The sequence below is a fragment of the Myotis yumanensis genome, unplaced genomic scaffold (assembly GCF_028538775.1).
Source record: "Myotis yumanensis isolate MYYU_CA2020_CCGP unplaced genomic scaffold, mMyoYum1.0.hap1 SCAF_9, whole genome shotgun sequence".
Taxonomy (NCBI): Eukaryota; Metazoa; Chordata; class Mammalia; order Chiroptera; family Vespertilionidae; genus Myotis; species Myotis yumanensis.
The window spans coordinates 23,413,843-23,439,889 of record NW_027223760.1 but is presented as its reverse complement, the minus strand read 5'-3'; the positions used below and the strand labels follow the sequence as shown (position 1 = coordinate 23,439,889).

Sequence of the window (26,047 nt, the reverse complement as noted above, 5' to 3'; positions counted from 1 at the left end):
TTTCCCCATTAACCCACAAATAACAAAAATGCCATTTTTTAAAAAGTCAATCATCAAAAGAAACCAAGAAATGTCCTTAGTGAGCTAAAACTATGAGGAATCACTGAAAGATGAAAAGCTGATAGAATCAGTTTAAAGGAGGAAAACACAATCTTATATGCAAGTGGTTGGAGTCCTCAGTATAAACTAAGCCCAGAGGTGGAAGACAGCAGGAAGAACGAAAACAATTTACAGAATTTACAGCATAACTGGCTGGAGGGTAGCACGGAAGTCACAAAGCAGGTCAACCTCTCCCATCTGTTTTACCTCTTTGGGTCAAGCATTATAGAACAGAGGTGTAAAGGTGTCACCCTGCCAGGGAAAACAGTGAGTACTAACACTTGGATGAGAGAGACAGGACAGAGCCCTGGGTGGACATTAAGCCTGAGGCAGAAGTGGAGACACATTAAAGAAGACTGGTAATTGGTACACTCCATCTCACTGCATATTTCATCACTACCCACAATCAATGGATATCGGCTGCAATACACACTATCATATTCATAGGAGGCTAACCAGGACGCTCAAATAAAGATGAATGAGCACAAAACCAAGACTCGAACATGAAAAAGAGGCATTCGTGTCACAAATAGAACTCACACTTAAAGAAAGAGTCAATACATTAAATAGAATAAGACCTTAGATTAAGTACAATTAATATCTTCAGAGATAGACAAGATAACATTTATTTAAAATAAAATCAATTGGCTGGCTGGCATGGCTGGGTTGGTTGGGTGTTGTCCCGTGCACCACAAGGTTGCTGGTTCGATCCTGGGTCAGGACACATGCCCCGGTTTGCAGGCTAGATCCCAGGTAGGGAGCATGGAGGAGGCAGCTGATAGATGTTGTGCTCTCACATCAATGCTTTTCACTTCTTCCTTCTTCTCTCTCTAAAAAGCAATAAACTATTCTTTAAAATAAATAAATGAATGAAATCAACTGGAACTCTTTGAAGTTAAGTTTTTATCACTGAACTAAAAAACTTAAATAAGGACTGAAAAAGAAGAACAAATTAAATTAGTAATCTGAAGCCAAGAAATTCACCAGAATACAGTACAGAAAGAAAAAGAAGTGAAAATCATTTTTAAATTTAATATGTAAAAGAGAATTAAGTAAGCTCTATCTATAGGTCAACTGCCTTTCTTGCAGAAATGCTAATCCTAAACCTCATATGGAAATGAAAGGAACCCAGAAAACCAAAACAATCTTAAAAAATAACTAAACTGGAAGACTCACACTTCCTGACTTCAAAACTTACTATAAAAATACATTATACAAAACAATGTAGTACTTTCATAAGGACGGACATATACAAATGGATTAGAATTGAGAGTCCACAAATAAACCCTTAAGTCTGTGGTCAATTGACTTATGACAAGGGTAACAAGACTATCCAATGGGAAAAGAATAGTCTTTCAACACGGCCCTGGGACAACTGGATATACTTTTAAACCTAGAATTATATATCTACTCAAACTCTCACTCAAGTGTGAGAGTACAATTAAGACATTTTTGAATCTACAAGGACGCAAAAATTTTGCTTCCCTCAGATTTCTGGTGAGAGAAATGCTCAAAGATACATATCTGGAATAAAAAAAATTAATCCAAAATAATAATCAAGGTACAAGAAGAGTAAAGCAGAGAAACCAGCAAAGCCTTTAAGTGTTGTTTTGAAATAAAAACCAAAACACAACAGCTTACTAATATTCAAAACTACAATATATGATATTGACAGGAGTAATTTTGAGGGTAAGAAGAGGGGTTGGGAGAAGGGAAAGCAGGTAAATTATAAAGTCCTTGTCTTATTCAGAAGAAAGAAACAGAAACTGATTAACATAAATATCAATAGAAAACATAAATTTAAATATTAAGTAAAAAAGATTAAGAATATTAGATGGCTTCACTTCGAACATTTAAGAAGATATAATGCCTACTCTACACAAACACTTTTGGAGAATACAGAAACTCATTTGTGAGACTAGAAGAACCCTGATATCAAAATCCGATACAGACATAAAAATAATTGCAGGTCAACATCCTTATAGACATAGGCACAAAAATTCTAAACAAAATACTACCAAATCAAATCAAAGTTACGTAAAAAGGAGAATACATCATGGCTAAGTGAAATTTGTTCTAAGAATGTAAGGCTGACTTAACATTCAAAAATCAGTATAATTCACCTCATTGGCAGAATAAGGAAAAGAAACATATGATCCTCTCAATAAATATAGAAAAAGCATTTTATAAAATTCAACGCCAAGTAATTGTGGAAAAAAGAAACTTATGCTCACACAAAAACTTGTGCACAAATGTTCATAGAAGGTTCATTCATAATAGCCAAAATCTGGAAACAACTTTCCAATGGATGCAAACTGCAATACATCTATAATCTATACTAAGGCATTACTACTCAGTATCAATGAACTACTGATATGTGCAACAACTTGGATGGCTCTCAAGGGAATTATGCTGAATAAAAATAGCCAATTTCAAATGTTATATATTCTATGATTCCATGTGTATAACATTCTTGAGATGATAAAATTATAGAAATGGAGAACAGATTAGTAGTTGCCAGGGGTTGGCTATAAAAGGATAACATGAGGGAGCCTTATGATGGATTTGTTCTATATCTTAACTAGGTGGTCACACAAATCTACACCTATGATAAAACTGTTTAGAACTCAATACATACACAATACACACACACACACACGCATGCACACACGCATGCACAATTGTAAAACTAATGAAATCTGTGTAAAGTCAGTGGATGGTGTACCAAAGCTGATTTACTGGTCCTGGCCAGGTGGCTCAGTTGATTGGAGCCTCGACACCAAAAAGGCTGCGGGTTTGATTCCTAGTCAGGGGATATGCCTAGGTTGAGATGAGTATGGGAGGCAACCGATTGATGTTTCTCTCACAATGTATGTCTCTCTTTCCTCTCACCCCTTCCTCTCTCTCTAAAAATCAATAAAAACATATCCTCGGGTAAGGATTAAAAACATTTTTTAAGTTGATTTTCTGGTTACGTTCATTATACAATAGTAACAAGATGTTATCATTTGAGGAAACTGGATGAAGAATATATAGATCTCTCTATTATTTCTTAAATTGCATATGAAACTACAATATCTCAAAGTAAAAACTATAAAAATTTAAATAAATAAAAATTAAAATTAAAAAATTGATGCTGCTGCCCTAACCGGTTTGGCTCAGTGGATAGAGCGTTGGCCTGCGGACTGAAGGGTCCCAGGTTCGATTCTGGTCAAGGGCATGTACCTTGGTTGCGAGCACGTCTCCAGTGGGGGGCATGCAGGAGGCGGCTGATCGGTGTTTCTCTCTCATCGATGTTTCTAACTCTCTATCCCTCTCCCTTCCTCTCTGTAAAAAAATCAATAAAATATATATTTTTAAAAATTGACGCTGATATTGGGCAGACTGCATTCAAAATGATATGTCTGAAACAATAAATACTTTAATAATGAGAACTATTGATAGAGAACACACTCTAAGAATTCTGACTTAGGTGGCTAGGGCTGTGGTATGGTCCTACCACTTTATACAAGTCAGTATCTATAAAGAATTTCAAGAGAAGCAAACTAATACTGGATTTAGAATCACTGCACAATTGTGCTGCTTGCTTATTGCACAAGAGCTCCACGCCAAGAGGCTAAGTGGGGGTGGGGGCTAAAATCCAGTCTGTACTATACTCCCCAATGCAACTATAGCATTTATATCTACCTGAAAAAGGCATTTTTTAAAATGTTGCACAATTGCCCTGACCGGTTTGGCTCAGTGGATAGAGCATCGGCCTGCAGACTGAAGGGTCCCGGGTTCGATTCCCGTCAAGAGCATGTACCTTGGTTGCAGGCACATCCCCAGTAGGGGGTGTGCAGGAGGCAGCTGATCTATGTTTCTAACTCTCTATCCTCTTCCCTTCCTCTCTGTAAAAAAAAAATCAATAAAATATATTTAATAAATAAATAAAATGTTGCACAATGGTACACTTTGGGCTAACAGTGACCCACTTGTTAAGTAAATAACTTTCTTTTAAACATAAGAGAAATAATGTTTATTGGGTGTCTATTCCTAGCACTTGTATATACTCATTTTTAAATTTCTGCCTTTCAAAACAAGGAAATCTGAGCCCATATCTTAGTTCTGTTGTGCTGCTTGGGTATAGCTTATTCCTTAGGAGGCCTCAGTTCTTTCTCAAATCTTTTTGAAACAAAGAATATAAATCAATACAAACTAAAATATGAGTTACAGTACTATATTGTTCTGTTATGGTTTAATTAGTCATGGCATTGTGTGTGTGTGTGTGTGTGTGTGTGTGTGTGTAAAAACAACTGCATTCCTTAATAATACTCTTCCAAGAACTTACTTAATCCTCACCACAACTCTATGAGATACATACTATAATGATTCACAATTTACAGATCTAGAAACTAAGACACAGAGAGGTTAAGTAATTTGCCCAAGGTCTCTTAACTAAGTGAAAGGTCTGGGATTCAAACCCATGAAGTTTGGATCCAAATCACTCTTAACCACTCTACAATAATGCTCTTAGTCACAATTCAAGTTGGCACCTGAAAAACTGTCTTTCAGAGGCATCTGATAAGATACTTGTTGAGTAAATAAATACAGAAGTAATGATTCTCAACCAAAGGTATAACCCTCCCAACCCCACAATGAAGTTGCTCTCATCTCCCAAGATTCTGTCTAGTCTTATCCCCCAATATACCATCATATTGCCACTTTATTAAGAATAAAAACTATAGTTATAAGACATTGTCACTAATGAAATAACTAATATTTCCCATCCTTTAAGTTTTTAGGAGTCAAAAAATGGTTAAGAACAACTGCTGGCAATGTGAACACGCACTCTGATTCTTTTAAGGGCCTTCGAGCTAGGGTGTGAGAAGCTGTTGACTGCTTACTGGCTTCTATGGTACTTCCCTAATGCACACACACAGGAAATGTATCTTTAGGGAGTTACATTAACCAAAGGTCTTATTTGCATAGTAGAGGCCCAATCCATGCACCTGTGGGATCCCTCTGCCTGGCCTGCGCCCTCTTGCAATCTGGGACCCCTTGGGGGATGTCGGAGAGCCAGTTTCGGCCCGATCCCGCAGGCCAGGCTGAGGGACCCCACTGGTGCACAAATTCGTACACCAGGCCTCTAGTGAATACATAAATAAGTGGAACAACAAATCGATCTCTCTCTCTCTTCCTCTTTTTCTCTTCCTCTTTTTCTCTCCCTCTAAAAAGTCAGCAAATAAAAAATTAAAATAAAATAGCATCATCATGTTCTTTTCTTTTTGTTTTCATTCACTGATTTTTTTCTTTGAGAAAAAGAGAGAGAAATATCAACTTGTTGTTCCACTTATTTATGCATTCATTGGTTAATTCTTATAGGTGCCCTGATTGGGAATCAAACCCTCAACCTTGGCATATTAGAATGATGCTCTAACCAACTGAGCTACCTGGCCAGGGTCTCATCACATTCTTAACCTTCGTGATGACTGCCAAGACTGAAATAAATTTTTAAATAAAGCCCCACCCTTTGGATCAATTGTATCTTTTGAAAGACTAACTATAAATATACCATAAATTATATGTATACCACATGGTCTCTAAAGCTCTAAAAATTATACAATTCTCAATGAAATCAGAAATTTTCCAAGCCCTAGTTGGTTTAGCTCAGTGGATAGAGCGTCGGTCTGTGGACTGAAGGGTCCTGGGTTCAATTCCAGCCAAGGGCACATGCCCGGGTTGCGGGCTCAATCTCCGATGCAGGAGGCAGCCGATCAATGATTTTCTCTCATCATTGATGTTTCTATCTCTCTCTCCCTCTCCCTTCCTCTCTGAAATCAATAAAGAAATATATTTAAACCAAGAGTAGTTCAAAACTTTGGAAAACATTTAGAGCAAAACCATCTTCTCTTAAAAAAAAAAAAAAAGAAAGAAATGTTCCAAGAATATAAGAACTCACCTAGTGCAATGGTTCCAGAGATGCTAGATTAACCAGCTCATTGCAAGCTTATTAAAAATAATAATAATTAGCCCCAGACAGTGTTGCTCAGTGGTTAAAGCATGGATCCTAGCTTTAAAAGGGTTGAAGGTCCAATTTCCAGTCAAGGGCATGTACCTAGGTTTCAGGTTCCATCCTTGGCCCCAGTCGGGATGAGTGCAGGAGGCGACCAATCAATGTGTCTCTCTCACATTGATGTTTCTCTCTCTCTGTGTCTCTCCTCCCTTCCACTCTCTAAAAATCAATGGCAAAATATCCTCAGGTGAGGATTAACAAAACAAATAAACAAAAAAAAATCAATGGAAAAAGTATCCTTGGGCAAGTAGTGACAAAATAATAATAATAACAATAATAAAAACAAAAAGCAGATTTCCAAGTCCAACCCAGTGGGTCTGGAATATTAACTTTGGTGGGGAATCAGGTTCCACTGAGACTAGTAAAAATCATTGGCTCTCTCTCCAGAAAAATGCATATATACTCACAATTTTACATATGATAAACCAGCCCCAAACTCATGAATTGCTGGACCCCGGTTAAAAAATAAAAAAAGAATTTAGACCCAGAATTTTATGGTTATTTTCAAAAGGGTAGTTAAATGGAAGAGGAATAAATTTATTCCATATTCTACCAGATGACAAAGCTGGGAGAAACTCGTAAAAGTTGCAGTTGAATTTATGGCAACTCTTTGTAATAATTAAAGCCAACAAATAATCTGACAGTTCTCTTAAATCAATAAACAGGTTGAAATAAGTAGACCTCTTTAAAATGAAGGTTTAGCCCTTGGCTCAGTTGGTTAGAGCACCGTCCTGATATACCAAGGTTATAGGTTCGATCCCAGGTCAGGACACATACAAAAATCAAACAATAAATGCATAAATAAGTAGAAAAACAAATTGATGTTTCTCCTTCCCCTCTTCTCTCTCTCTAAAATAAATTTAAAAATAAAATAAAAGTTTAAAAACAAAAAGATTAGAGCTATTATGGAAAGAACTCCCCACACTGGATAGAAGTAGGGCAAGATGACTTCCGAGATCTTTCCATTTTAACATTTTATAATCCTAAGGAGTTTTAGAAGAAGAAGAAAAAAAGGAAAAATATAAAAATTTAATTTTAAACCTTCTTTTTTTACTGCTTAAAGGTTGTTTTGTGTTGAAGATTTTTTAAAAAGACTTCCTGCATTTGTATTCTGTGTGTAGCTGTGTCAATGTGCCTGTCTTGAAATGTAAACTATTGCCAAAAGATGTTTTTAATTTAATATCACCTCCTTACTTTTTATCCCCAGCAAAACTTTATTCTTTAAAAGAATAAGTATAGAAATCATCCTACAACCCTACAAAATAACCCAATCAGTTTCCTTACTATCAACTAAAATTTGTATACTAATTATACTGAAATAAAATTTATAGTAATAACCCACTCAAGAATCAGAGTACAGCCCTGACTGGTTTGGCTCAGTGGATAGTGCATCAGCCTGCGGACTGAAGGGTCCCGGGTTCAATTCCAGTCAAGGGCATGTAACTTGGTAGTGGGCACATCCCCAGTGGGGGGTGTGCAGGAGGCAGCTGATCAATGTTTCTCTCTCAATGATGTTTCTAACTCTCTATCCCTTTCCCTTCCTCTCTCTAAAAAATCAATAAAATGTTTGGGGGAAAAAAAGAATCAGAGTACATTGTTTGGTCTTTTTGTGCTTCTTGGATTTCTTGCACTCTAACTTTAGTATTCAGAGAATAACCTCTCTTCTAAAACATCCCTGAGGGAGAGAGGAAAGGCTATGTATTGGGTAAATGTAGACGTAGGAGACTAAATATGAAAAACAGACTTTTAATCAATACATTTTAACAATGCCTGATGAACTAAAATTTTGCAACCACCCTCCTTTAAGGAGCACCAAAGATGGGTAGCTCTATAGACACAGAGCCTTCCCTATTTCTGTAAGTAAAACTAAGGAACTTAGCAGAAGGAAATCCTCAAATTCTAATGCTAAATGATTATACTGAGAAATGTCATTTATTACTTTTACTACTCATTCTGTTCCTTGATTAAAACTAGAAAAGTAATCAGTTTTGAAAGTGAAAACACAACTGTTCTTTATGAATTCACTTCCCCTTATCTCAAGTCACCACTTTCTGTTGGCAAATGCAATATCTTTCAAGGCAATACCCAGACTTAACTAAAGGTAATAAAAGCTTGTGTTAGACTAATTCTAGCAAAAGGCAACAAGGCATTCACTAAACAACAATTTTTTAAACAGTTTTTTTTGTAATTGATTTCAGAGAGGAAGGGAGAAAGAGAGAGATAGAAACATCTGTGATGAGAGAGAATCATGGATCACTGCCACTTGCACGCCCCACACTGGGGATCAAGCCCACAACCCGGGCATGTGCCCTGACCAGGAATCGAATCCGGACCTCCTGGTTCATGGGTCAACATTTTAACCACTGAGACACACTGGCCAGGCTCAACTTTGAATGCATGATATTTTAAAAACTGTTTTAAAAACTCTAATATTTAAAAACAAGCTACTCTAAAAAATTGATAATAATTCTGTTAATGTAACAAGCAGAGAGCCAATAAAAATATCTTAAATGCAAAACTAAAAAATGTCAGATACAAATACTGCCAAAGTAAACATGATGTCTAGTAAAGACATCTGTAGGAAGCATTATATTCAGAAAGAACAGCTATTCAAAGGGTAACATTTGTCAAAGGATAACATTTCACATCTATAGATGGAGAGATAAGTTTCAAACTTCAAATCACAATTGATCAGAAAAATTGATGTAGTTTTAAGAAGTTATTTCTCTTCCTGAAAGGTTTTCTCAATATGTTGTTTTGTATATGCATGTGTATTTAAAGCTAAATATATTACCTCTTTCTAAAGTACCAAGTTTAGAGTGCACTTTAGAAATTTCATATTCCTCCATCAGGCTTGTGGGGTTTTGCATGTTTTAAGGAATGTGTTTTATGTGACACCAAGATGTTTGTGGTTAGCGTTTGATCAATAACACATCTGATTTAAATTAACTGAGTTGACAGTTTGTTGAAACCATATGGCAGGAGCTACTATGGGTAAAAAGGGAAACAACTCAAAAAAAGTACCATTCAACTCCAAAGATTACTTATTTCACTTTTTTTGCTAGTTATCATACTTCTAATTTTACTATCTAGTCTTATAGACAATTCAATTATCATATCTTACATAAAGCTTGGAGCAAATTCACTAACAATATAGCAAATATAAAAGGGAAGTGCATGAGATCAGGCTGGACTCTAAATGCAACAGGAAGCCACTTTTGAGCTGGGAAGCAATAATCCTAGCTGTGCTTTCGAAGATAATTCTTTTTCAGCATAGAGGAAAAGGAAGACTGGGAATAGGAAATGAACACTGGGAATGACAGAAACATTATTAGTATATTCCAGATTAAGGCAGTGGAGGCCTGAATTACAGTAATATCAGAAAGAACTGGGAAAGACAGGCAACAAAGAAGAGCACAACACAATGGTGACGCTCGTGGAACTTAGAACTACACTGATCATGTTCAGATCCTGGCTCTGTCCCTTGCTAGCTATATGGCCCTCAGCCTCAGCTTCCTCCTCTATAAAAAAGAGACAATAACAGTCAGTTATGAGTAAAGGTTTATAGCTAGTGATATTATTATGGGGATAAAACGTAAGTACTTAATGATTAGCTGGATGGGAAAAGTTGAGTAAAAGGAATAAATATATATGTGAGTTTTTAAGTTCTATAACTTGAAGAAAGCTTTAAAAACACAAATACTAAAGAGTAAGTTGGCAATACTTATCACTATGTATTGCAGCAATGTTTTTAAATGGAAGAACAGAAACAATCTAAATAACTATCATTTGTGTGGCTGGTAAATTATTGTACATCCATACAATGCAATACTGTTAGCCATGAAGAAAAATCAGATCAATCTAATGTGCTAATAGAGATCAATCCCCAAATTATATTTTTAGTTAAAAAAAAAAGGACAGGTTCAGAAAAAATACTTTATGTTGTACTCTAATTTGTTTAAAAGTAAAGATATCATATACCTATATGCATATATGTGCACATTCTATTTCTGAAAAGATATGCCAGAAACTCTAATAGATGATACCTCTGGAGTGAGATTACAGAACCAGGATCTAGGGTATAAAGGAGATTTTGTCTTCCCGGTATACTTTTTTTTTTTTTTTTTAATATATTTTATTGATTTTTTACAGAGAGGAAGGGAGAGAGATAGATAGTGAGAAACATCAATGGGAGAGAAACATCGATCAGCTGCCTCCTGCACACCTCCCACTGGGGATGTGCCCGCAACCCAGGTACATGCCCTTGACCGGAATTGAACCTGGGACCTTTCAGTCCGCAGGCCGACGCTCTATCCACTGAGCCAAACCGGTTTCGGCCTGGTATACTTTTTTAATGAAAATATGTTTTTATTGACCTTTAGAGATAGAGGAAGGGAGAGGGAGAGAGAGAGAGAGAAACTTCAATGAGAGAGAAACATCAAATGGCTGCCTCTTGCAGGCCCCCTACTAGGATTGAGCCCACAACCCGGGCATGTGCCCTGACCAGGAATCCAACCTGCAACTTTCGGTAGACAGGACGATGCCCAACCAACTGAGTCACACCAGCCAGGTCAAGTTGTTGTTGTTTTTTTAATCTCTCCCAACCTGTCTTATTCAAAGAATTTAAGGCAACTATTTGTTGCAAATATTTCTATATAACGGATATATAAAATGAAAGAAATAAATTATAAGGTTGGAGGGGTAAAGAGTGGTAAACAAGAGATATAGGGTAAGGAGGAAAAATTGACAAGATTTTGGGACCAATTAGATAAGGAATAAGCAAAAAGAAGAAATTTGATCGCATTTTCAAGTTTCTGGCTTGAGTCACTAAATTGATGAGATAGACATTAAATCAGTCAAGATAAGAAGCACAGAAGAACAGATATGGCAAAAAAGAGGATAAATTTGTTTTTGGACATGTTGAATTTAAGGTACTCATCAGTCACTTGGGTGGCAATGTCTAGTAGCCATTGGCAAACAGGCCAGGAAAAGAGGTCTAGGTTGGAGACAGATTTGGGCATGGTCAGGATATTATGAGGTCAGAGATGGGAAATAGAGTAAGAAAAACAAACAAACAGATATACTCTCAGATACCAATATTCAGGGCAGATAAAGGAAAGCTAATGACAAGTTCAAGAAATAAAAGGATAACTAAGAGCTCTTTTAAAACAGAGACTTTGTCTAATCATTGTGTATTGCCAGGCTCTACTAAGGAGGTAGTCAAAACAAAATCTAGACAGGTTGGATAGGATGAAGACTAAGCGGTCTCTAAAGGATTTAGTAATTGGGAAGTTATTACCTTAGCAAGAGCACTTGAGTAGAACGATGGAGGCAGAGGTGAGACTACAATAGGTTGAAGAGAAAAAAGAAGAAGAAATTAAAATAAACAACAGACTATTTTTTTCTGAAAGCTTGGCTGTGAAGGCAAGAAGTAAAATCAGACACTGTCTCGGGAAAGAAACCTTACTCATGTGATAAGTTGAGAAGAAACAGATTGTACCTGATAAAATGACAGAAAATATAAACACGTGTTTATGAGTAAAGCATGTAAATATAGAAGTTTTAAGAGAATCCCGCTGCTACTAGTTATATATAGTTTTTACATAGTATTAAACAAAACATTCACTGATAAAGAACTAAAAAGAAAACAATATCAAAATGTTGATATAGTTGTCTTTACGTGGAATTACTACAGATGACTTTCCCTTGTTTCAAGTTTTCAACATTTTACAAATTTTAATGAGCTTATATTCCTTTTATAGAGGTGGTTATAGGGGTTGGAAGACAACGAGCTTTACCAAAATTAATGATGTTTCAAGGGCAGAAAAGATTTAAGATATTTTAACTCAAGGAAGACAGACAATAGTAAGAGATAACATATAAGCAGGCAGAAAGCAGAAAAGAAATAGAAGGGAAAAATAAAACCAACACAGAAGTGAAATCTCATTGCAGGTAATACAAAGGAGGACAAACACTGCTCAAAACATAGTAAGGGATATGGACGACAGGGCTAAGAAAGGCAAACGAGATATAAATGAACTCTGAAAACCATAAAACATTATTGAAAGAATGAAAGAAGACTAAATAAATGGAAAAACTTCCCATGTGCAGGTGTTGGAAGACATAACATTATTATTATACTCCTGAAAATGATGTGCATATTTAACACAATCCCTATAAGAATCCTAGCTGAGTTCTTCAAATTGGCAAGCTGATTCACAAATTTAAATGGAATTGCAAGGGACCCACGGTAGCCAAAAAAACCTGAAAAAGACTAAAGTAGGAAGACTCACACTTTCTGACTTCAAAATTTTCTACAAAGCAATGGTAATCACAATACTATACTAAAGGCAGTATAGTATTGGCACATGGATAAACATATAGAGCAATGGAATAAAATTGAGAGTCCAGAAATAAACTACTATATGTTTATGGTCAACTAATTTTTTATAAGGATGCCAATGGGAAAAGAATAGTATTTTCAACAAACAGGGCTGGGACAGCAGGTTGAGATAACCCTTACTACACAAAAGCATGAAAACTAACTCAAAATGAATCAAAGACATAAATGTAAGAGCAAACTATAAAACTGTAAAAAAAAAAACCCACAGGTAGGTCTTCATGATCTTAGATTTGGCAAAGGATTCTTAGAACAGACACCAAAAGCAAGAACCACAACCACAAAAGTAAATAAATTGGACTCCATCAAAATTTAAAACTTTTGTGCTTCAAAGGACACAATTAAGAACATGAAAAGACATGGGAAAAATATTTACAAATCATATATCTGATAAGGGACTTATATCTTGAATATATAAAGAGCCCTTACAGTTCAATAATAAAAAGACAAGTAATCCAATTAAAAAATTAGCGAAGGATCTAACAGACATTTCTCCAAAAAAGACATAGAACTAGTCAACAAGCACATGAAAAGATGCTCAATGTCAATTACATCTCAAAGAATCTGGAAAAGCCCAGCCTGATGTGGTTTAGTGGTTGAACATCGACCTATGAACCAGGAGGTCACCAGTTAAATTCCCAGTCAGGGCACATGCCTGGGTTGCAGGCTCGATCCCTAATAGGGGGCGAGCATGAGGCAGCTGGTCAATGATTCTCTCTCATCACTTATGTTTTTATCTCTCTCTCCCTCTCCCTTCCTCTCTGAAATCAATTATATATATATATATATATAGAGAGAGAGAGAGAGAGAGAGAGAGAGAGAATCTGGAAAAGAAAGAAGAAAAAAGATGTTCAACATTATCAGTCATCACGTAAATGCAAATAAAAAAACTACAATGAGATGCTACTTCATATCCACTAGGATGGTTAAAATGAAAAAGTCAAATAACAGCAAGTATTGACAAGGATGTGGAGAAATTGGAATCCTCATAACACTGCTGGTAGGAATATAAAATTCCAGCTGTTTTGAAAAACAGATTGGCAGTTCCTCAAATGGTTAAACATTGCATAGAATTACCATATGACTGAACAATTCTACTCCTAGATATATACCTGAGAAATAAAAACATATGTCCACACAGAAATCTGTACACAAATGTTAATAGCACCATAATTCATAATAGCCCAAAAGTGGAAACAATGTAAATGTCCATCAATGGATAAATGGATAAATAAAATATGGCATATCCATACAATGGAATATTATTTAGCCAAGAAAAGGAATGAAATACTGATACTTGTGATGAACTTTGAAAACATTATATAAAGTGAAAGAATGCAGTCACAAAGGATCATATAATATATGACTCCATTCATATGACAAATAGGGAAATCTATAGAGACAAAAAATAGATTACTAGTTGCTTAAAGCTGGGGAGGGAGGGAGGTAGGGGGTGGGCAGGAGGATAAGGAAGTGATAGCTAAAAGATATGGGGGTTCTTTCTGGAGTGATGAAAAATGTTTTAAAATTGCACATATCTACCCTAGCTGGTATGGCTCAGTGGATAGAGCATCGGCCTATGGACTGAAGGGTCCCAGGTTCGATTCTGGTCAAGAGCATATGCCTGGGTTGCTAGCTCAATCCCCAGTCCGGGGGGCATTCAGGAGGCAGCCAATCAATGATTCTCTTTCATCATTGATGTTTCTATCTTTCTTTCCCTCTCTCTTTCTCTCTGAAATAAATAAAAATATATTTAAAAAATAAAATAAAATTGCACATATCTAAATTGTACACTTTAAATGGTAAGTTGGATGGTATGTGAATTACATCTCAATAAATCTATTAAAATATAAATGGAAATGTTCAGAAAAAGTTTAAAAGGATTAACTACTCTTGTGCTATAGAAAACAAATCAAAAATGGAATTGCAAACCATTTATAAAATAACTACAACTATAACCCACAGGACACAACTACAGCAACATACAAAAGAAATCATAATTTAAATATCTGGAAAGAATGAAAAGAACATTAAACATCCAACATAAGAAGAGAGAAAAATAATCACAAAACAAAAAATAAAGGATTTAAAACAATGAAAGAAAAAATTAATAAATAAAAAAAGAGAACTAATTTTAAAAATCCAAGAGCTGGCTCTAAACAAGAAAAAGGGGCAAGGCCTCACATGTACAAAATAAGAAGTGATAGTGAGTAAAGTGATAATGTAATCAAAGACACAAGAATTTTTTTTAACACATAAAAGGATAGCTTGCTCAACTTCACACAAACAATTTTGAAAACTTGGATGAAACAGATTATTTTCTAGGATACTAGTAATATAAATTATCAAAGCTTCCCCCAAAAGATATAAACCTTAAGCAGTTAAAGTATCATAGAAGTAGAGATCTTGCCAAAGAGCTACTACCTCCACAAAATACTCAAGGTCATATAATTTCATGGGCAATTCAACCAAACCTTTAACTTCAATACCATTTAACCAGAGAGTGAAAGAAAAGGGAAAAAAAGCATAGAAAAAGAAAGAAAAGTTTGAAGTTATTTTTATGCAAGTGGCATAATTCAACAAAGATAAAACACAGAAAACTACAAGCAATTTAGCTTATGAGGAGAAATGCAAAATTACTGAATAAAGTTTAGCAAACAGAACCAAGCAATATATTTAAAACTAGAGGCCCAGTGCATGGATTCGTGCACCAGTGGGGTCCCTCAGCCTGGCCTGAGCCCTCTCTCAATCTGGGACCCCTTGGGGGATGTCGGACTGCTGGTTTCGGCTGATCCCTGCAGGCCAGGCCAAGGGACCACACCGGTGCACGGATTGGGCCTCTGCTATGCATATAAGATCTTTGGTTAATCTCTTCCCACCTTCCCCACTCCCCACTTCCCTCTGAGATTCATCAGTCTGTTCCATGTTTCCATGCCTTGCGTTGAGCGTCTGCCCCCTGGTGGTCAGTGCATGTCATAGCTACTGGACAAACGGTTGCTTAGGCTTTTATATATATAGAATATATAGATAATACAGAATGACAAAGTGAATGGATTAAGGAATATGAGGATGGTCCAGTAATAGTAAATCTATTAGTACAATTCACTACAATAGTAGATCAAATGAGAAAAATTACCTTAGTTCTCATAGGAGCTGAAAAGGCCTTTGACAAAATTTACTTCCATATTAAAAAATCTGAATAAAATGGTAACAGCTGACTACTTTCACATGATAAATATGTATACTTTAGTCTAAAGTCAGGCCAAAGCTTAATAGGAAAACACTAACAATATGCCACTGAAGTCAAGAATAAGACAAAGATCCACTACTATCTTATTATTTAATATGTTTGGAAAGTACTAGACAAATCAATTTGATAAAAGAAAGATATAAGTTTTAAAATTGTTAAGGAGGAGATGAAATATCTTTATTTGATAATTTTATAATTATTTAACTATAAAACCCAAGGAAAACAACTCTCTTATTTTTTCTTAAAGATTTTTTTAAAATTGATTTTTAGAAAGAGGAGAGGGAGGGGAGAAAGAAACATCTATGTGGGAGCAAAACATCTCTTGGCCACCCCTGTATGCCCCTCCTCCCAGGGATCAGTCCTGGGCATGTGCCCTGACCCGGAATTAAGTCGGCAACCTCTCGGCCCAGCTGGTGGGGTTCGCTTTTTTAATGTCGACCCAGGAACCAAGAGGCCACCTGTTTGATTCCTGGTCGGGGCACCTGCCCAGGTTGCAGGCTCAATCCCCAGTAGGGATGTGCAGGAGGCAGCTGATTGATAATGTTCCTCTCTCATCAATGTTTCTATCTCTCAATCCCTCTCCTACACTCTCTTTAAAAATCAATAAAATATATTTTTAAAAATAAATAAACTGGCAACCTCTTCATGCACAGGAGGACACCCAACCAAATGAGCCATACTGGTCAGGGCAACAACTATCCTTTTATTACTATTTACAGAAAGCATATTCCCAAAGGTATCTGTACAAATCAATACTCAGAAATTAATAGCATTCCTATATTCAAACAAGATAAAAGACATAATAGAAGTAGAAACTCCATTTACAACAACAACAAAAAGAGAGAAAATACCAAGGAATAAACAAAATAAGAAATGTGAAAGGTCCATATGAAAAAAATTTAAATTTTATTGAGGGATGCAAAAGAAAACTTGAACAATAAAAAATGAATATGTACCCTGTTCTTGAACAGAAGATTGAACCTCAAGTAGATGTCAATTATATCTAAATCAATCTATAAATATAATGCAGTACCAATAAAAATACTAACAGGATAGGGTAGGGTAGTTTGATAAACTAATTTTAAGTTTTATGGAAAAATAAACAAGAATATCCCTGGGAAGTAGAATGAGAGAGGACTATAATCAAAGAATGAAGTCATTAGGTATAAATAGGCAAACTAATCAATGAAACAATAAAAGTCCAGTAGAAACCAAAATTATATGTAGGAACTAAGTACACCTATAGACAATATTTCAGTAGTGTGATAAGTGAGTAGCCACCTGGAAGAAAAGTGAAGTTGGATTCCTATACATCTCTACACTCTACACAACTTATATTTTGTATGGATAAGTGCATTTAACTTAACAATAAAATTTATAAAAGTATCAGGGGGAAAAACAAGAATTTTAATTATAGTTAGAAATAATGTTGAAATAGGGAAGACCTATCTTATGACACAAAACTTAAAATCCAAAAGTGATTGATAATTACCACTATAAAAATTTTTTCATTTCTTTTAAAGTTATACACTATTAAACAAGTCAAAAGCCAAGTGACAAACTGTGAAAAATGTCTGCAACATGTAACAAAGACCTCAAAAACATTTCCTAAGAACAGAGTTCCCACAAACAGGATTAAACATGCCAATAGAAAAATGAACAAAAAATACATACCCAGATGAATAAAAAATATAAGCAAATGCTATAAATAAAGGAAACAAATATGGTTCTTATACCTATTGAAAAGATGAGAAAAAAAAGCATACCTATTACACTGGCAATTTAAGAAAGTATGATAACCTACTCTGATACCAAGGGTATGGGAAGTCAATACTCCAACACCAATAGTGGAACATAAACTGGTACTACCTCTGTGGAGGGCAATTTGGCAAAATCTATCAAAATTTAAATAGTACAAACAACAACAACAAAAATAGAAAAAAAAAATTTAAATAGTACATATCCTTTGACCTGCAATTGAACTTCTAGGAATATATCCTAAAGACAGACTCACTCAATGTACAAAATTATATATGCACAAGAATATTAATTGTATCATCATTTGCATTAGCACAACTGTATACATTTTAAATGCCCAGCCAAACAAAGAAATGCTACCATCCTCCCTCTTCTCCTCCCAACCCCACATCTCTCTGGCAAGGATACACAAAAAAATTTATCACTGGTTGCTTCTAGGAAGGAAGCCAATTAGCTGAAATCAAAACTAGAAGGAAAACTTGCATTTTAACACATGCTCTTTTGTATCATTTGGATTTTATATCACAAACATATATCACATTTTAAAACCTTAAGATTTCAGTATTTTTACCCAGCTTTACCAATTGTTACATTTTCCCTCCTCATTTTTAAATCCATTTTCTAATTCCTACATTACCAACGTTTTAACTGTTTCCCCAGCTAATACTGTACATGGTATTTAATCAAACTCACAATTAATCTTAACTTGGGTTCCATTATCCCCATCATTTCCTTGCTCCAGAGCTCTACCACTGCATCTCCTCTACAAAAAGCTCTGTTCCCTATTCTTTGCGTGTATGGAGATGGTGAGTTAGTAAAAATCCAGGACCAAGAAGCTATGAAATTTCTTGGCCTACGGGGCAAACAGTCACTACTCTATTTTAAGAGACAGCAAAAAGAAGAGGCTGCTCAAACAAGGTTTCACAAAATATCACTTATACTGTCACTATGGAGAGTCTAGTCCACTATTTTTATGTTTAAGAACTTGATTTTTATCCATGTGTCCAGAGTCAGTGGAGCCTATAGGGCAGGGGTGGGGAATGTCTGGCTCAAGGGCTGTAGAAGGCCCTCAAAATCATTCGGTCTGGCCCTGCCAAGGCATTAGGGGTGAGTTAATTAAATGTTTGACCACAGGCTCATTTTTAAGTTGATAATTTTGTATGGCCCTCAAATGATGTTATAAATATCAAATGGCCCTTGGCAGAAAAAAGGTTCCCCTCCCCTGCTCTAGAGGAATGGACCAAATCCATCAAATTGAATTCACAAGAAACTAATTGCTTACACATGCCAATGTGTTAATTTAGAATTTAAGAATATATATGTATGTAAGTAGTTATGTGTATACACATATATCACTTGAAGTGGGTGTATATACAGGTGTGTTCCCTAAAAAGGTATACACATTTTAACAGCTGATAGCTCAATTGATGTTTCTTTGTTTTCAGATTTAATACACTGGAATTAATAATGGTAGCCAAAGTGTGTATACATTTTTGGGACACCGTGTGTGTGTGTGTGTGTAGAGTATCAATTCATGCATATCAAGGAATCACACACAAATGGAAAGTATACCCAGGTAACCACATGGTGCTATGAGTGTGTATAGGGAGAAAAGAATAAATCAGAAGGTCTGAGAAGACTTCCCTGAAAAAAACAGTGTGATCAAGCTGAGATCCAATGGAAGAAAAGTAAAAATAGAGAGAGAAAATGGTGAGCAAGAGGGTTCCTGAATGATGGGAGAGCGGGCGCAATGGCTCCATGGCAGAAGGGAGCATGATATGTCTAAGGAGGTGGGAAAAGATCAAAGGGCAAGACCGTATGATGTAGAATTAACTAGAGAGTTAACTACAAACTGTGTAGTGCCTTTTAGGCCATATTATGGATTTCTGCCTTATCCTAAAAGCAATGAAAAGCTAGCAAAGGGGTGTAAACAGAGATGGGAACAGTTGTGTGCTAGCAGAAGATCAGCATGCTTACGAATTGCGGACAGGAGTAGAATCAGAAGACTGCTTAGAAAGCTACTGCAGGAGACCTGCGTGATAGATGACAGCAGCACGGACCGGAGTTAGGGCAGAAATACAATAAATAGGACTTTGTAACTGGTTATACCCGAAATGCAAGGGAAAGGAAAATGTTAAAGAGGATGCCGAAATTTCAAATTTGCATCTCAACATGGGTCAGGGTGCTATCACTGAAAGAGAGATGCTCCAGGAAGACCAGATGGTTCAGTATTGTTTCACTGAGAGAGAGATAGAGGGGAGATGCACAAAACGTAAGAAAGGGATCTGGGTGCTCAGAATCTGGAAATCTTTGTAGAAAAGGATGAAAAATGGAAAATGGGGTTAGATGCAAAGGAAAGAGAACATTAGCTGCAAAAACTTAAACAGCTATTTATTTGTTTATTTTTTACCTCCGGGTCAGCCATAAAACAGGCCTAGACATTTCTATCCCTCCCCATCACCTAAAATCTTTTCAAACATCTCAAAATAATGGGGGAGGGTAAGCTTAAATGCAATACTTAGGAAAAGAAAGCATTGGTGTGAAAGAATTTCAAAGTATATATTGCGATATCAGATGTTCCAATTCTGAGAATAAAGAAACGACAGAGGCTGCCTACTTGGGGAAGAAAGAATGAGAAAAAGAAAGAGGCTGATGATCCCAAGGCCTGAATTCTCACAGTTTAAACACGTTTATCTTTACCTCTGGACAAACAGCCTTTCTTGGCCTTTGGTGCTAAGGGAATACAGAAATAATAGCTCTACACTGAGGCCCCTTATCAGAAATCGTGGCTTCCACTGCCACCAAGTGGTGGCAGTGAGGAAGTGCATCAACCAGGTTCTTGAAGCCCAGAAATGTCTCTATGAAGCCCATGGCATAATTAATCTAAGATCAAAGACCTAAAGACTTCAGTAGTAAAGGGCAAGCCGGTGATAGGTTTTGGTAAGAGACTTATCTTCTAATCTGTCAACACACACAAATGTAAGTTTCTGCTATTAACTTGGGCTGTGGAAAAAAAGACTCCTGTTTTCTTTTTCATGTTAAAAAATCACATACCATTTAGTGATTGCAAAATACCCAATCTGATACTATCAACTCAAAATCAACTCCTGGTACATTACACACCTGACCATTGAATAAATAGTACTTCAATGTTCATTTCAATGGCGCATTAACAATGGGCTAACGTGTATCTCTGCCACACATCAATAACTGTATCACAGACAGAAGCAACTGTCTCATTGAATGTGCAAAATTCCCTTTGTTATCTTCAAATGAATCAAGTAACAATTTTCGACTACGTAAAAGTACAAGGCACGATAATAAACACAATTCAAAAACCATCATGTTCTCAAAATCCATCAGCTACATATATCACTGATAAAACCAACTTCAACAGCATTCACACACAAAACACGGCGCATGATTAACGCATCATCCTGAGAGTTCTCTTCGTGGTCAAAGAAAGCTTGCCCAATTCATATTTGACCTTCTGTGTGGCATTTGCTTCCCTGCCCTCCTGCTACTACACTGATCATTTACTTATAAATGTATAGTTTCACAACGGTCTGGACATACAGATCAACTGGACTTGTCTTTGTTTTTTAAGGCATCTGAACTGGATGGAGGAGATAGAATTGTGGGCCAAAACGTGAAAAATAGTCATACTGGGTACATTTTTCCAATTCTTAACCAGCTGTTTTTTATAGAGTAGACACGGCACAATTTTGTCAGTATGTTCTTGATCTTCGTTTTCTTCCCTTAAAAATCCAGTCTCACTATCCATTCTGCCTCTGGACATTCTAAAACATGAATAATGTAACTAGTTTTCCCTGATTCTCTTGGTTCTTCTGCTTCCCTCCCACCTCCCAACAACCCCTCCACTCCACGCCTTTCTTGGTTCAGAATGCCTAACTTTTTTTTTTTTTTACACACTCGAGATGGTTTTTACAAAAATCACTCTTTGGAATGCTCTTCCCTCTTCTCTCCTCAATTTAGCACCCCTTGAAAAGACAATGTCCACAGCCAGAAGCCAGTGTCTTTCTTTTACAAGATCAAACTGCGGGGAAGGACGAGACTAGGAACCGAGTGAGCGAAACATTTGGGGATGTCAGTGAGACAGCGGGCTCTCCTTTGAAAAGAAAACACAACTCTCAGCACAAAGCTTTTGAACAGAGCAAAAATACAGCCCCCCCCCCCCCCCGCCCACCTCCCCGTGTGCTCCTGTTCCCTCCCTGACCTCAGGGACACCTTTCCTTTTCTCTAAGCCCCGGCCCCTCGGAGATGTGTGGGGCCTGCCTTTCCTCCTCTCAAGGGAAAGAAAGCCAGGGAGAAAAGCAAAGGTAGCAGCCACCTGCCCGCCGCGCCCGCGAGCTGTCAGGGCCACGGGACCCCGTCCCACGACTCACCTGGCAGGTGCGGCCGTCCGGAGAGTTGCACGAAGCGGTTGAGCTGGCCAGTCCCCCGACCCCCGCTGCCCCCGCTGCCCCCGCCGGCCCCGCTACCTCCGCCGCCGCCACCATTGCCCGCGGCGCCTCCTCCCCTCCTGCGGTTCCTGTCCCAGCCCTGGGCGGCCGACATGACCCGCTAGCGATTGCCGCAGCCCGGTCCCGGCAGCCCTTGGCCCGGCAGCACTAGCCGAGCCTCCTTGCAGGGCTCCTCTAGAGACCCAGGAGACAGGGAAGGGGGAGCGCCCGGTTTCCCCAGTGACCAATGACTGGCTGACTTCGTGACAGGCAGCCAATGGCCGGCCGTCTTCTTGGCAGGTGGAGGGAGGCGGGGAGAGACGTGGTAACCATAGCTATGGTTGGAAAAAGTGGGGTCTGAGTAAGGCAGAACCAGCCGCTCCTCGCGCGCATCCACCGCGGAAGCCAATCCGCGGCGACGCCAGCCGGGGCAGGCGGGCCAATCGAAGGCCGAGTGAGCGAGGCCACGCCCGCGGGGAGAGCGGGCGACAGCTAGTCCTGGGTGTGCTGGACTCCGCAGCTCGACCGGAGGAAGATGGAGCAGCATCCAGCGGTTCTCAACCTGTGGGTCGCGACCCCTTTGGCGGTCGAACGACCCTTTCACAGGGGTCGCCTAAGACCATCCTGCATATCAGATATTTACATTACGATTCATAACAGTAGCAACATTACAGTTATGAAGTAGCAACGAAAATAATTGTATGGTTGGGTCACAACATGAGGAACTGTATTTAAAGGGCCAGAAGGTTGAGAACCACTGGATATGCACATATACACATAGGTGGAGACCGTACTCCTCCAGCTTTACCGACGGAGATCCCTTTCCCTGGCCTATGACACAGAAAGGGCTCCTTTGGAGGGGAAAATCCAGGGGCGGAGGCAAAACTTAAACGTAAGGAGGGGTTCCCGGGTTCCATTTCTCTTGTCTTTCAGTGGACCGACAACTCCCTAATTCACTATAAGCCTCGTCCCGAGCAAACCATTTTAAACCTGCTTAACAAACATGGAAAAATGTTCCAGCTCACCGGTAATTATAGTAACACGAATTAAGACGCCCGTCTCGCCTCCCCAATGAGAAACCGGCTCTGGATCATTACGTTAGTAAAGATTTTTTAAAAAAATAACACCCAGCCGAGAATAGAGTGCCAAGAAAAAGGTACTTTCATAGCTGCCGGATGGCTATGTAAACGTTTTTGTTCGATCAAACGCCTTCTGCTCGTAGAAAATGTTAATCGGCTTAAAGACAGAAACAGTTATGGAAGATGGAGATCCAAGAAAATTGTAGATGTACGGGTCAGAAGTGCCTATTGTTCGAAAATTAAACAGAAAATGTGGCTTTGAACTTACTGGGCGCAGTGCAAAGTGGGAAAATACAGATTGTTCACTGATGTCTATCAACGATGAAGGAAAGGCTTATAAATTGCGCAAAGGAAACAAAACTTTTCAAAGTTTTGTCCCTGGTGTGTGTGTGTGTGTGTGTGTGTGTGTGTGTGTGTGTGATGCTTCATATGAGAGAACCTCATGTGATGCGGAGAAAAAAGAAAATCTGCTAGAGTTGAGTTCCACCTTCTTATTCTACTTCAGTCCCTGTCGCCAGGTATTTTGCCCATTAAGCACTATAACGCACTGCTTACGAAAATATTGGAGGCCTGGAAAAAAACGTTTATGGCTCTAAAATATAAAAATCAAATTTAGTAAATGTTACTTTTCTAAAGAAACGGTACCAGTAAGTGACCAAATAACAGATAAAGTAAATTTTCTTTTTGTAGAAGTACATATTCCAAGTAATAAATAAAGAATGAATGATAGAATGTCACCATTTTGCAACCCCTAATGAATTCAGAAATCAACCCATTGAGCATAAACCATCCTAGCATCACAAAATGAAAGATGAGACTTGTGTCTCTACAACATAAAGTCGACAATGACGTGTCTTGTAGGAAAAAGTTGAATCTTAATCTCATCATACATCAATATCTAACTACCAATTTATAGAAAATACAGAGGACGGGGGAAATACTACAGTGGAACATTTTTTTAAAATGCTTCAGAGATACAAACAGCAAAATCCAGATTACTGAAATTCTACAGGATAAACAAACAAGTTTCTTCAACAAATAAATTGCAAAGGAAAACGATTTGGAGGGAAAGATGTGTAGGTTAAAAGGAAACTTGTGAAGGTTGTGTAACTGTGAATACACTAAAAATCACTGAACTGTAATGGTTGTACAACTTTGTTAATATATTTAAACCACTGAGGTGTACACTTGAAAGGGTGAATTTTATGGCATGTAAGTTATATCTCATTTTTTAAAAGTTTAATAATATAGGAAGGGAGAAGTGGATGGGGAGCTAGATGAAAGAACATTAACCATTAGCTGAAGCTGGGTGATGGATACATGAGAATTGTCATTATATTGTTCTGTCTACCTTTGTATATATTAGCAGGTCTTCATAATAAAAAGGAAAAAATAGTCTAGAAAAATAAGATTATATTAACAATCAACTGAAAATTATCTCATAGTTTTATGTATATATCAATGTTAAATTTCAGAAACAAAATGAAAGATTTATTCTTGACTAAATTTAAAGCATTACATTGTTTTAAAAGCTTTTTTAAAGGTTAGAGCCAAATTCTTTTAGCATAGAATGTGAGTACACTTTGCTGGGTATTGACATGATTTGGAGAGGGACCTTCAAAATAAGTGCACACAGGCAATATGTACCCACTAACACAATGTAATAGCAAGTACACAATTTCGCCTGTGAAGTAATAATGCCAACAATATTAACTTCAATCTAATCAAGATTTAACCTATAACATCCACTTACAGAAACTTTCAGGGGGGAGAGGAACAAGTTAAATGACATGTGAAACAATCAAATTCAGGGGGACAGTCTCCACAATATCTAGCCTAGTCTCGTCAGTATAAGTCAATATCATGAAAAACAAAATGGGAAAAACCAAGATGGCGGCATAGGTAAACACCGGAAATTGCTGCCTCCCACAACAACTTCAAAAATACAACAAGACAAAACGGACATCATCCAGAACTACAGGAAGGCTGGCTGAGTGGAAATTCTACAACTAGAAGGAAAGAGAAAAGCATACCGAGACTCAGAGGAGCTGCGGAAGTAAAGTGCAGAGGTACGGAGGCCCGAGCTCGCGCAGAAAGGGGCTGGTACCTGAGGACGCGGCTGTCTTTTTTAATCAGGAGGGAATCACAAGCTCCTGACTGCTCTGAACTCCAGTTCCGGGAAGTCTCTGGGGACCCAGGACTCATACGGGGAGAAACTGGACTGTCTGGCAGCAGGCAGAACTCGGAACTTGAGGGCGGCTTTCTCTCAGCAGTGTTTGCAGCAATTACCAGGACACTGAGATGCGGGCCCCTTAGGGCATAGCTGCTTGCTCCACCCTGTTGATTCCCTGAGACCCCGCCCCACCCAGGTTGGGCAGAGGCTTTTGCATCTGAATGCCCTGGACCTTTGCAATCTGAAAATTACCTAACAAATTGCAGCTGGGCCAGACAGACCCAGAACTTCCAAGAGAAGGCCCAAGGCCCCACAGCAGCTTGCACTGCTTCACAGCTGGGCCTCATCTGGGCACCTCCAAACCCCCAAAAAAGGAAGGGGAATCTGCAGATCTCTTCGTAGGTCCTGCTGGGTAGCCTCAGGCAGTGGCTAAATTAGCACCTCCTTAGAACCAAGAGCCAGTGTACCCAGTGGTCAGAGTGGGACCATCCAGAATACAACTCCTCAGATCCATAAGGGACACACTCAGGGGGCAGACTCAGTGAGCACCAAAGCCCCACTGAAGCAAGTCTTGTCCCAGAAGGGTGTCTTCAGCACAGAAGTTCTCCCACTGCAGACACAGCTGATTCTCACACCCAATTGGCCTGGAGGTCAATTCATCCCAGTGATAACTACAACAATCAAGGCTTAACTACAACAAGACTACAAGACTGTGCACAAAGCCCACAAAGGGGTGCACCAAGAGTGTCCACCTCAGGTAATTGGGGAGG

General features: G+C 38.0%; 1 protein-coding gene across 2 annotated transcripts in view; it reads right to left on the bottom strand.

The window, feature by feature from the left end:
- KLHDC10 (kelch domain containing 10) overlaps nucleotides 1-22,226 on the bottom strand; it is a 53,118-nt gene extending 30,892 nt beyond the window's left edge. The window contains exon 1 of one of the 2 annotated variants that reach the window (XM_070423892.1): nucleotides 21,969-22,226. In XM_070423892.1, coding sequence (XP_070279993.1) covers nucleotides 21,969-22,140 — 172 coding nt within the window. In that variant the 5' untranslated portion in view covers nucleotides 22,141-22,226. The remainder of the gene's footprint in view (nucleotides 1-21,968) is intronic. The other variant, XM_070423893.1, reaches the window with a different exon arrangement.
- Between the last annotated feature and the right edge of the window lie 3,821 nt (nucleotides 22,227-26,047).